Raw genomic sequence first — 13,108 nt, forward strand, 5'->3', positions numbered from 1 at the left:
CACTGATGGATTGCACCATCCTGAAACACACAAAGAGGAGTATCATTATTATTACCTTTTATTTATTAAGCTTAAACACATTACATTGTACAATCTAATTGGGTAAGTTAACATACATAACAAATGTAGATTAATACATACAGATACATCAGGAGCTGAGAACTACTGAGAAGGTGATGAGGCATACCTTAGTTGCTTACCTGGTTGCCTGAAAAATGTGTTTTTGATGTAAAATAAGAATTGATTAATTTATAGGTACTACCACATTTAGGCACACTTTGCAATTATGTGAAAGTACAAGGAAGTTGCCAAACATTTATATTACAAAAAATAATAGCTAATGAGGGCTCTTATCATGACAGCTCACATGCTAAAGTGAGGTGAGTGCAGGAAAGTCACGGCACTAAGAAAAAAGTGTTGAAGGGATGTGCAGTATGAATGTATTTCATTATGATGAACCTGCACAGTTGGTCACTGAGGCTGGAGAAGTGGATATGTCCAGGATGGATGTTATTGATGGATTGGTTGGCTAAGGAAATTTATAATGATTCAAGTCACAAGTTTTTGAACATGTAAGATTTGTCTCAATGCATAATGTTTTAACATAATGTTCTATCACTATAGGGTATGCAAAGTGTGTATTAATAGTAAGTATTTAGCAATCACCAGTTCATCAGTGTGATGGCCAGAGTATAAAATCTCACTATAGTCACTAAAACCAGCACTCTGACAGTCTGTATTAATGGTGACTTGTGGCTCTGTTCCTTGCTCACTTATTTTGGAGAGGAGGCTCGATGCTAAACACCCCATAGGTAGAGTTGCCTCCCTCTGATCTTGCTACTAAACCCACCTGATTATTAGTTTATAAGGTCATACGTGGATTAAAGTGTTATGTGCTTGTAGTTAATATTGGATTATACTTCTCACATTCACGTTTTCATTCTCCTTAATCCCTAAACAAACACAAAACTGTTTTGCTTTGTTTTTTAATAAATGCAGTTTAAAAAACATTACAGAGATTAATATTAATATTGTAAATAACCATAAAAAAATGAAACATTACCTACAGATGCATAGTAATCCAAAGACATGATAAACTACATTGCTTAGAATAAAAAAATCTGATGTAATTGTTGGTTAATTGCTATAGTCGGATACAAAAGCGGAATATAGCAAGATGGCCACATATCACTATTATTGTCATAGTAAAAAGTCTACAATTATTTGTTTAACAGGAAACATAAATATAACTTAGTGCAGATAACACACTATTTGTTCCCTCGTTAAAGAAGAGCGTGTACATTAAAACATTTATGTGGTTTACCTTTGCATTCTGCATATAGGCTGAAGAAATAGTGCATTCATCATCCGTTGTTAAACATGATTCTCTTTCTCTTATGGTTCTCTTTCCTTCAATGTGGGGGTATTTGGAGTTTTCAGAAATATCTGTTTTGTTTATCGGGGTTCTTATAATCTTTAAATTACTGGTGTAGATTATAATTTTGTTAAAATCGATAATGCTGGAGCTCTGGAAAATAAAGAAGTGAGTACATATTTCAGGTACATACAGCTATAAAAGCAGTCCCTGAGCTTCTGCCTCATTGCCCCAAAACATAGAGCGTAAAGTCAAAAGAGGAGAGCCCTTTTGAGAATGGGAAAGAGAAAAGAAAGAGAAGTGGAAAAGAAAACCCTAAAAAGCAACAACTTTGGCAAATATACTAAGGAAATAATAATGATAACAATCTTTGGCGTCCAGAGCGGTGGGGGCAAGAGGGGACACCTTGCCCTCCCCCCTGGAAATTCAAAGAGGCTTACTGGAGCAGCAGCAGGGGAGGGAGTAATAGTAGGCCATTAAGAGTATGTTAAAAAGAAATAGAAAGCAGAAAAAACACCCAGTAGTCAGGGGAGTGCAGCAACAAAAGCTTTTTATTTAATTCTGTACACCCCATGCCGTCAGAGTGGTTGCAGATGCAAGGTAGTTTATTGAAAATATGTATTACTAGAGCTTGTTAATACTCCAGCAGTTAAAGACTACATTTCCCATGACTCTCAGCCAGTCTAGTATGTTAAGCATCATGAGAAAGTAAGCTTTTTATATCATTATGGTTTGGTACTGCAGTATCTGTGGAATGCACATCTCATGATCCTCAGCTATCCAATTGGTTGGCTGAACATCATGAGAAATGTAATAACAGCACTTTGAGTGCCAAATGTTACCACAACTGTCTAATTTTGGTTCCAAGCCTTTATGTCCCTTTTTAGCTACCCTATAACTACCCTTTTTTTTGTAACACTCAAGAATATTTGCTGAGCTATACTACATAACATTAACTTTTCTTGACTGCAACATCCAGTCAAGAAAAGTCGATTGCTATCGGTATACTAGCTAGTTACTATAGATTGAGCTGTGGGGGTACACTAAGTCTACAGTACAAACAGGGCCAGGCTGGAAATGAAAAACAGCACAGGAAATGCTTGGACACCAGCCATATACTGTATATTACCGTATTTGCTCGATTATAAGACGACCCTGATTATAAGACAACCCCCCAAATCTTAATATTAATTTAAGAAAAAAAGAAAAAGCCTGAATATAAGGACGACTCTATAGGAAAAAAGTTTTACCAGTAAATGTTAATTCATTTAAACTATTTTTTTAATAAAAGCTATGATTGAGAAAAATATTTTGGTTTTATTTCCTTCTATTTTCCAACCTGCCCCCCAGTTATGCACATCTGCCCCAGAAATGCCTTATACCCCCTATATGCCACTGTGCCCCATGATATGCCTTTTAACCCTCTAAATGCCACTGTGCCCCATGATATGCCTTTTAACACTCTAAATGCCACTGTGCCCCATGATATGCCTTTTAACCCTATATGCCACTGTGCCCCATGATATGCCTTTTAACCCTATATGCCACTCTGGCACTTAGAGGGTTAAAAGGCATATTATGGGGAAGAGTGGCATATAGGGAGGTTTAAGGCATTTCAAGAGGCAGAGTGGCGTATAGAGGGTTAAAAAGGCATTTCTGGAGGCAGAGTGGCATTAAGGGGGTTAAAAGGCATTTCACAGAGCACCCTGCCTCCAGAAATGCCTTATGCCCCCCATTTAACACCCCCCCACCCCACTTACCGGTACTTCTGAGTCTCCTGTCATGTAGCTGGGGCAGCGTGTAGACTCACGCTGCAGCCGGAAGGAGGCATGGCTAGCAGCAGGGGTTGTCTGCGTGCATCGCGCAGACATTCCCCGGATGTCAGAGATCAGAGTTCCCGGAGCCGGTGCGGGGAACTCTGATCTTTGACAGCCGGGGAAGGTCTGCGCGATGTACGCAGACAACCCCCGTTGCTAGCCACACCTCCTTCCGGCTGCAGCGGAAGTTGTCTACGAGAATCGCGTAGACATCTACACGCTGAAGTACCGTTAAGTGGGGCGGGGGGGTTGAGACAGGAGACTTAGTCGTCTCATAGTCTGAAAAAAAAATTGTCTTATAATCGAGCAAATACGGTATATTGCATGGTCAAGCTCATGTGTCCACATGCTACACCAGGAGCATAACTATAAACCACAGGTCCCCAGGGCACCCCAGCTTCACAAGCAACATATCTCACAGTGCCACATTTGCCCCAAACAGCTTGTCTTTGCCACCTTTGCACCCAAACAGCTTGTCTGTGCCACCTTTGCACCCAGTTTGTCTGTGCCACCTGTTCTCCTAAAAATGTCTGTGCCATCATTTCCCTTAAAGCAGCTTATCAGTGCCCCCTATTTGTCTCCTAAACAGTTTGCCTGTGCCATCTCTGTCCTCTAAATAACAGCCTGCCTGTGCCATATTTGCCCTTAAACAGCCTGCCTGTTCCACCTCTGCACCTGAAACAGCTTGTCTGTGCTGTCTCTGCCTCTGAAACAGCCTTCTTGTGCCAACTCTGCTTCACAATCTCTGCACCTGAAACATCCTGCATGTGCCACCTCTACCTCTGAAACAGCCTGCCTGTGCCACCTCTGCTACTGAAACAGCCTGCTTGTGTGTCAGGTTCCACCCTCCTCAGCCGGGAGTATTCAAAACTTTGCTATGCTCAGGTTGTTCTACAACCACTAGTGGCTGCCCTTCTCTCTCTGGAGCACCCAGACCTCATTATCACTAGCAGCTGGGCCTTGTTACATGGATTACCCTGCCTATATAAACCTGCCCTTCAGTCAGGGCCTTGGCATTATCATGTGAGGACCACTTTGCTCTGGCCCTGTACATGTACCCCTGCAATTAGGCTTCCTGCCCTGTGCCCAGCCATTGGGCTTCCTGCCATGGGCCCCTCCAGAGGGCTTCCTGCCGTGGGCCCCTCCAGTGGGCTTCCTGCCGTGCGCCCCTCCAGTGGGCTTCCTGCTGTGCGCCCCTCCATTGGGCTTCCTGCCAAGAGACTTCTTATCTATACTTGTTTGTCCTGTCATCTTCCTCAATACAGACTGTATCATAATATTTTGCCTGTGGTGTCTTTCTTTGCACCTGGCTGTGTCATCCCTCAGCTAAAATGCATCTATGCAAACAGACAAAACCCCAAGTATCCCCTGCGACTGGGCTCCTACCCGACCTGCTTACCTGGTTCCTCACACTGTGCCACCTCTGCCCCTTAACAGCCTGCCTGTGCCATCTCTGCCCCTAAGCAGTCTGGATATGCCACCTCTGCCACTAAAACAACCGCCTGTGCCACCTTTACCCATGAAACAGCCTGCTTGTGCCGCCTCTGCCCCTAAACAGCCTACATTCATTCACTCACTCATTTATCCACATGTTCAACTTCCCTTACCCCCTTACCTTGCCTGCAGATATCTCTGGGGCCGGCTGAGCAGACCTGGGGCCGCGCTGATATGGCCCGAAAGCAACCTTATGTAGTCCCACAGTTGACCACTGTGACGCCCACACACTGCATGAGGACAATTTATTTTCCCGATCAGGGGAAGCAGGAAACTGGGCAGGAAAAGAGAATGTCCACCCACAATGTGCAAGCTCCACAGAGGTTAGTTGACATCAGTGCATCTGCTTCCACTACACCATAACTTTTTTGTTGTTGACTGCAGCTCCCATGATAAACAGTTAGCCAGTACTGACTGAACACTATAAATTGTAGACCGGGGTAGTTGTGGCTGATCTTTACCATCCTAGCTATTGTAAACTAAATTTGTCATGTTGCACAGATGCATGCTGGTCTGATGGCTACTACCGCCATGGCCATATAATTTTTCCTATTAATGGCTAACATTTACCTCTCACCAGGAGACCCCTCTACTGAGCCAACAAAGGTAGGCAATAACGAGGGGGTAAAAAGGTATTGGGGTGGGAGAGGGAAAGTAGGGAGGGTACTTTGGGTGGCAATTTTGTGTCATGTAGGTCAGCAAAAACTCTGACACAAGAACAAGGATTTTACCAAATAACATCACTAGAACTGCAGCTTGATAAGTAATAATCCATATGCTTTAGTGGATCCGAAGGAATTGTATTCAATCAAAGGAGTAATATGACAATAATATATGACTTATCTTGCGTAAATATTTCTGCCTTGAACTTTGACGTAAGCAAAATGTATTGCAAAGCCTAATGTAGCCCACCATTCTATCAAGTTTACCTTACCCACTACCACATTGTTTATGGTAAACTTGATGCATGTACTTTCTACGATTTTTGAAAACCTCTTTATAAATATTATAGTTGGTATATTATGGGTCAATATATCTACCTCTCTTACTGTAAAAGCAGTGAGATTATGTGTTGTGACTAACCCAATTAACAAGCAGTACAATAAAAATGTTAAAAACACTGCAATTCAAAGTCACCCACTTAATGTGATTAAGATGTTGCAGACATAATGTAAATGATTTGGAATGGCATGTGCTGAATTTTTCAGCCAATGGGGAATACTTTTATATTTTGCTAATTGTCCTGTTGTGTGTTACAGTCGTGTATTTGCCTAAAAGTGCACAGATACATGCAAGAATTAGAGCAAAGAAGTACTCTTGAAAATATTTTTTTAAATGAATGAAATATTTTGGTCAATTTTAGAAATACTCATCTATTTTTATACATTTTACAAAATAATCATTCATATAGAATAACTTATTATTGAATGTATAGTATCAACATGATTTTTAATAAAATCAGGATAGTGGTTAACCCTGCCATGGCATGTATATTTTTCATTACTCACGTTCTTGTCAATCCCGTGGCAGTCAGTGAACAGTGGATCACTAGCCAGTCTATAGGAGGTACCATCTCTAAACACACTTATTCTGTGTGCTGTCAGATGAGTGGTTGGATAGAATGGATGATGGACTTCTCCTTGGCTGTAGCAATGTTCCGATGTTCTGGCCTCAAAATTGTCATGTAAGAAACTATGGGGATATTCCTCTTCTGGTAACTCAAGTTCATGCCCGTCTTCAAAGACCTGTTTTAGAACTCGACCGCTGTACGCAGATGATATTTTGAATCTCACTTTCCTTGGTCTTTCCTCATGTCTTTGGCTTAACTTTCGCTGAAGTTCCTCCATAGAAAAAAAGGTTATATGTGGTTCTTGTAGGTTAAATTTGTTATACTATACATACATATATATTTCTATGCAGCTACAGCAGAGTATGAGGTTCTCCTGTACTCTGTCTTCATTTGTCCCTGTAAGTGATAAATAATTCAGAAAAGCCTTAGGATCCTCTCATATAACAGCAGAATCAACACCACCTTATTAAGTATTAATCAATACTTCTGAAAGAAGTAATGGAATATATCTGATGACTAGAACAGCACCTATACCTCCGTTTCCTTTAGACAGAGAACGTCTCAGTTTCCACACAATACAAAACCAACAGGGCAAAGATAAAATTAAACTAAAAACGTGTTAACCCTTTTTCCAAAAAGTCCTAATTCAAAATCACATAACTTGATTACTTGCAAATGCGTGTTTGGGACACACATCAACACATCCCTATGAAATGTGTTACTATACCACTTATTTTAGTTTATTTTTTAAAATTAGTTTTATTTAGGATAGTGTTTTTTACACACAAAACATGAAAAGAAATACATTCAAGATATCTCCTAGGTATAAAGTATGATTTATGTCTTAAGCCTCTTTAAACCATGTCACATAAGGAAAGGGGGTATGTTGCGACCTACAGTTTGTTCAATAGTCCCATAACATTTACTGTCCCTTTCTTTTCACTTGCAGATCTTCTTCAATCCAAGTGTAAGAGTAGATGTATAGGCCAGTTATGTGTGGATGAAACACACCATCCTCCTTTTAGCTGATGTCTTCAGTGGTAGACCTTTTTAACATTCAATACAATAAACACAATAAAGCAAGAACCAAAAAAATCCTTAGTCTTATTAACTCAGTGTTTCCTGTCTTTTGTCATGCCATACCGTCTCATGCTTTGTGTCTCCTAACCATATATTATGAATGTGGATGTGTCCTATGCCTCGCCGGAGGGTTATTCATTATTGCTCGCTGACAATACCATTCTGTGTACTGAAACGCGTTTCTGATTTGTATTTTGAGCTTGTCTGGGAGTAAGTTAATAAACCCTAACCAGACCTTTTCTTTCCTTTTTTCTTTATCTAGACTGCCCTCCAGCCAATCCTTCCTCAATAGTCACATTCATTTTGATTTCAGGAGATCTAATGTCCGTGGCAGTTCCTCAAACCACTGATGCTATTCCGGTTTTTTAGCTGCCGCCACACGTATCCTAAAAACGATCTTGTTACCCAATATTGCCAAACCTGGAGTGATGGTCTGTAGTGGCAAACCCAATTGGCAACAGAAATAGTAGATGACACAAAAGCACTGAAGTAAATCTGCACCTTCTTCCCTACACTTAAGACACCAGACAGTTTTATGTAAATGGACCAGGGAAAAATAAGCATGATGTACAATTTTAATTGCCATGTCTATATACATGCCAACTGCTATACATTTATAAGTTGCTATATTAGCTACAGGGCCGCCATCAGTGGGGTACAGCCGGTGCAAGTTTACCAGGCCAGATCGGGTTAAGAGGCCTGGCTACCTTGCTCTCTTATCTGAGAGAACAGTGAGACCAGGCCCCCTGCTTGGCCACAATGACCTCCACTACTGCGGGATCAATTTCAATAATAATAATATCATACCAGGCGAAAGACAAGGGGTTATTATCTGATATTATCTGACAGCAAGAGTCCATTTGGGGTGAGTGGACTCTTATTCATATGCTACAACCTCCTCAAACATCAATGCCCTCTTATTTTGGTGATCCAAAAAAGGATCAAGCGTAGTAATCCCTTGTGTTCAACAGGTGTTGTAAGGTCTGCCCCCACACCATTATGGAAGTTTATGGAAACATTATGGAAGTTTACAAGGCAGAGCTAAAAAGGTATTATATCACTTATTTAAATATGGGCCTAATTGAAGGGGAATCCTAGAAGGTCCGTCCCTCCTTTAGGCCTCCTGCTTTGAGGGAAGGAATGGTTGTTGTGGCCCCAGTAAAGGAAGACTGGGGATCTTATCACTTTTAGAGCACCTATCCACAGATATAAACATGGTGAATGGAGAAGCACAAGTACCTTGGGCTTCAAAAAAGATTTAAAAAATGTTAATTTAAAGGTGACAGTCAGCTACCATTTGCCTTAAAGTGCATATTATGGTTGGGTTGACCCTTTAAAAAGGTGATAGGGCATTTGTTCAAATAACCCTTGGTCAGAGAGTGGAGAGACATAGGCTATAAGACTGGGGATCCTACTATTTGCATCATAGAGACTAATCTTCACTCAATGAGAGTGAAACACAAGTTCCCTTGGGATTCAAAAAAGTAGCATCCTACTCTTACAAAACCACACAACGCTTATAACTGTTTGTTATAGATAGTGAATGTTTATGGTTTGCAATGATTTCATGTATCCCTAAGACCACTGTCTCGCCAAGCTTGTTTTTTTATTTATTTATTTGTGAAGTCTGGATCTTTCAAAGACTTTTAGATTATCCTGACAAAGTGAGACACATGGCTTGAGGTAAAAGGTCAGTTTATCATCGTCAGTACATTCTAGAAATCATCATATGCTATCACACTGCCAAAATTCCTCTGTCCCATATATGTTCAGTCACCTTTTAGACTGTGAGCTCTTATAAATGTGGCCTTTTTTGCCTTTTATCTCATACAGTAGAGTGTTTCATTGGTACTTTATAAATAGTACCGTAATACAATTATAAAATAGCCAATCGGAAATCATTTACTAAGTACTTTATACTGTATAGGTCTGAATCAATCTACTCTATTTGTAAACTTTAATAACCAAATAATCAAAATAAAGATAATGCCCCATTAATTATATGTACTCTTTTACCGAAACATTAGTGTTGCATGAAATAATTTACCAAATGTCAACTGAGAAATGTAATGAGTATTCACAGTTCATCTAATCAGTGATGTGTTATCCCAGTGATTACTTAGTATATAAGAATAATTTATCACGCTTCATTTAGCAGGAAGTCACCTTAATAAATCAATCTCGTTGGGGTTTGCAGGGATTAAATATTTGAGCCAAAATATAATAATTAGAATGTTTGTTTTTTTTCATCATGTGTTAGACTATTGAAACATATTTATATTTACTTCACAGAAAAAAAATATTAATCCAGGCTGAAGATTAAAATATCTGTACAATGACTAAAATGGATAAAAAATCTTCTAATGACTATGCGTTTTAAATTAAACTTGACTTACTATTGAAGAACTAAAATATAAAACTCTGATATTTTACGCCTATGATAATTACAACTTCAAGGTAGCTCTGCATATAGTCGTAGACTGCATCTTGTAATCTAGTCACGGTTTTGCCTTTTTCTTCTCAGTGTTAAGTCACATGACAGGAAACTGAACTAGAGTGGGATATTTCTTTCCACCTGAGGCAAGGCTGTGGGCAAAATGAGGAAGCATGTACTATTGACCAATAATATTGTTCATATTGGGAATGGTCTGCAAAGGCTTTGTCGGCGGAAGGGTTTTCTGTATCACTTGTATCTAATGGTACCTAGTCTATAAGTCCTTCCTATAAGTCCTTCCTATAAGTCCCTCCATCTAAGAAATAGAAAGAGGTTGGCACAGGGAAATAAGAGATTGAGTTGAGAACAACAGTAACAAAACTCAGCACAAGTCAGATGTGGCATGATGGCCAGGTCATAGTTTGCTATTCATCTTTTATATTTAACCGTACTCTGTAGGTTCCCAACAAGAAACTTAACGCTCTCCGCTGATCCCCATCATGTTTGGTAGATAAGAGCGCATCACAGTGTTCTACAGCCCTTCAACTCACAATAATGCCTATATAGTCTACATAACAATTTGTGTTTGGGAATTAAATTGTGTAAATAAAATCAACAGTTTTCGTTCTAAATAGTAAAAACATTTTAAACCTTTTTTCGGTATTAAAGGTTCTCAAAGTAACAAAAAGCCTCAGTTCCTTTTGGCAGCTATGGTAGTGCAACATGGTAGAAAACAATTTGCCCACCAGACATGTTCTTTCACAAACCCTTATTATTTACGGGTTAAATGGAGAGAAAAAAAGAAATCTACCCGCTCGATGGCTATTCTGAATTCAACCTACTTTCTCCTGTCTCATGTATTGCGACTTGTTTCTCAACAGAATAATGATTAAAGTTAGGGATCCCGTAGGACAAAATAAATGACTACAGGCAAGATAACACACTTATTTAAGGTAAATAATCCTTTATTAATTTTTTGGTTAGAGTTTCCCAAAAGCATCCCGCATTGTTCTGCAGCCTGTAGCACCGAGGCATAACTTCTACACTTGCTATCTAATTGCGAAGCCTGAGGCATAGACAAAGTGACTGCTTCAGTCTCGCTAAGTTAATTCCCTTTACTAATTAAGAAGAGAACGCTTACCAGAACATGTTGTACAGTAAGGCCATTAGCTGGAATTAGCACACATTCCTTGAAATATGTTTTTGTGTAGTTAATCCGTCTGAATATTTCTGGCGATGCCAGGTTCATTTTCAAAATAATGGTTCCTGGGAATTCTGATTCATACCTAGTTGTGAATTCACCTCACCCATGGGCAATCCCTCTCCAAAAGGCAGTCAGTATATCCTGTTTTTGAGAACACATATGCCAACTGGGTACTGAAATGTGTACTAAACTATCTGCAAACAGCAGAAGAATACAAACACAAGAGAAGAATTTAATAAGAATATGCTACAGTACGCCATGTATATATCCTGACCTTGAACAGCCTACGTTTAGGTAATTTCAAATTGTATTATACTTATTATATATTTTAATAAAGTTTAAATACATACATCAACAAGTAAACTGGATTATTTCTGAAGCTCCGTTATAGGCAGCTCAAAGTTTCACTTGAACAGCGCCTGGGATGCTTTGATTTAAAGATTTAGCTAGCTGGCCAAAGTTCCTTTTCTTCACAATTTCTTTTTCCTTCTTTTGTATTCAACAAAGCCACCAGAGTAATACTAACACGTTCTTAAAACACCATCTCTGTGCCTTTTCTGTGCTCAGATGTGACTTTTCCTTGGTTGGGGCTCTTTAGAGGCACACAAAATCTGATTCCTGGGTAGCTGCTAACATAATAATGACCAACAAGTATATAAAACAAACCAAGAATCCAGTGCATGCCCAGAATACAAGCAATATGAGCTTGGTAAGCAATATAGCCATGAAACATTAGAGAGGACTCAACAACCTTGGGTTACTTTGACGTAATGGCGGTCCAAGCAATATATGACCATATAGTGTGAAGGAATCCCCAAAATGTATGCCTTAAATGTTTTTTGAATACGGTATTATGAACCTATATTTTGAGCCTATATTATTGGATCTTTTCCTGGGCTTGCCTCTGATGGGAATAATAAATGCCTATACATATTCCCTTATTGCTGAAGCTGGGATATTAATACAAATACAAACGTACAGCTGCTTCTATGGCTGTACCAATGCTAGCACACTTTGTGTTTATTGACAAGGATACATATTTCAATATATGATTTTTCATTCAGATAAAAGAATTGAAAGTGCAAGCTGCCTAAGCGGCACACTAATTGTCCGTTGCTGGACATTAGTCAGATATAGGGGTCATTCAAACGTCAGGGAGGTTAGGGCATTCAGGTTTTGGCGGGCTGGGTCAGCTTCATGTTGTTAGGCAGATAGGCCAGGTAGCGCGGCTGATTGGTTGATCAGCGGTGCTGTGGCGCGAGCGTTCTTTGCGGTGGGAAAATGAGCGCAGCTGATTGGTGTAATCAGCTGGGTTCGCAGCGCGAGACAATTTTGAATCGAACAAATAAGCAGCGCGCAGGGCGGTTATCTTACCTCACTTAACATTTTCGGAAAGCTGCTGCTGAACGAGCATCTCACCCTCCCCCCCTTATAAATACAAATATATGTTATATTGTCGTAGTGTTATAGGGGTAAAGGTCGCCTCTGTTTTGTGGTGGACAGAGGTTTGGTGGTTACACAATCTGACTTAGGAAGGGCGGATTGTATCTGGTGTTATATATAGATATTTAATTGTTTGTTATTACGTTAAATGGTAAATGTTTTGTTAATGCCTCTTATACCCTCTAAATAAAGCTACGGCCATTTATATCCAATTTATAAAAACTGTGTATGTGGTTTCTTTATTTATTGGTTAAAGGTTAATATGTACATGCAAGGGACAATGATTTACCCAGACAAAGTAGAATATGATTCACACATTGACAATATGGGTTGTATATGAAAAGTGATTCTGATTGAAAGTTTTAAAAGGTTGTCTTATCCCCATGGTAACCAATGCAATGGCTGAACTACTTCCTTACACATAAAAAGATATATTATTTGAATTAGGGTCAAGTGGGTGTCATTTAAAACAAGAACTAGAAGGTGGGGGAGAAGGAACTTATAAGTGTGATAGGGGTATTGAAAACAAAGGATTAATATATTTTAGTTATAGGTTTTATACTTTAAATTAGAGCATGATTACAATTGTACATATGTGTATTGGAAACAAAATCAGATTTTGTTAGGCTCGCATATAACTGGTTATTGATTGCATTTATTTATTAGTAATGTTATTGTGCAACATTTTAAC

At 39.3% G+C, this 13,108-nt stretch overlaps 1 protein-coding gene across 1 annotated transcript in view; it reads right to left on the reverse strand.

Moving 5' to 3' along the window:
• Positions 1-6,608, reverse strand: part of GRXCR2 (glutaredoxin and cysteine rich domain containing 2) — a 6,865-nt gene extending 257 nt beyond the window's left edge. Inside the window, exons 1-3 of the mRNA XM_053464533.1 lie at positions 6,195-6,608; positions 1,325-1,528; positions 1-20 (exon numbers count right to left, since the gene is read on the reverse strand). The exon at positions 1-20 is cut by the window's left edge and continues 257 nt beyond it. Of these exons, the coding sequence (XP_053320508.1) occupies positions 1-20; positions 1,325-1,528; positions 6,195-6,533 (563 nt within the window). The 5' untranslated portion in view covers positions 6,534-6,608. The remainder of the gene's footprint in view (positions 21-1,324; positions 1,529-6,194) is intronic.
• Between the last annotated feature and the right edge of the window lie 6,500 nt (positions 6,609-13,108).

The sequence above is a fragment of the Spea bombifrons genome, chromosome 4 (genome assembly GCF_027358695.1).
Source record: "Spea bombifrons isolate aSpeBom1 chromosome 4, aSpeBom1.2.pri, whole genome shotgun sequence".
NCBI classification, from domain to species: domain Eukaryota; kingdom Metazoa; phylum Chordata; class Amphibia; order Anura; family Pelobatidae; genus Spea; species Spea bombifrons.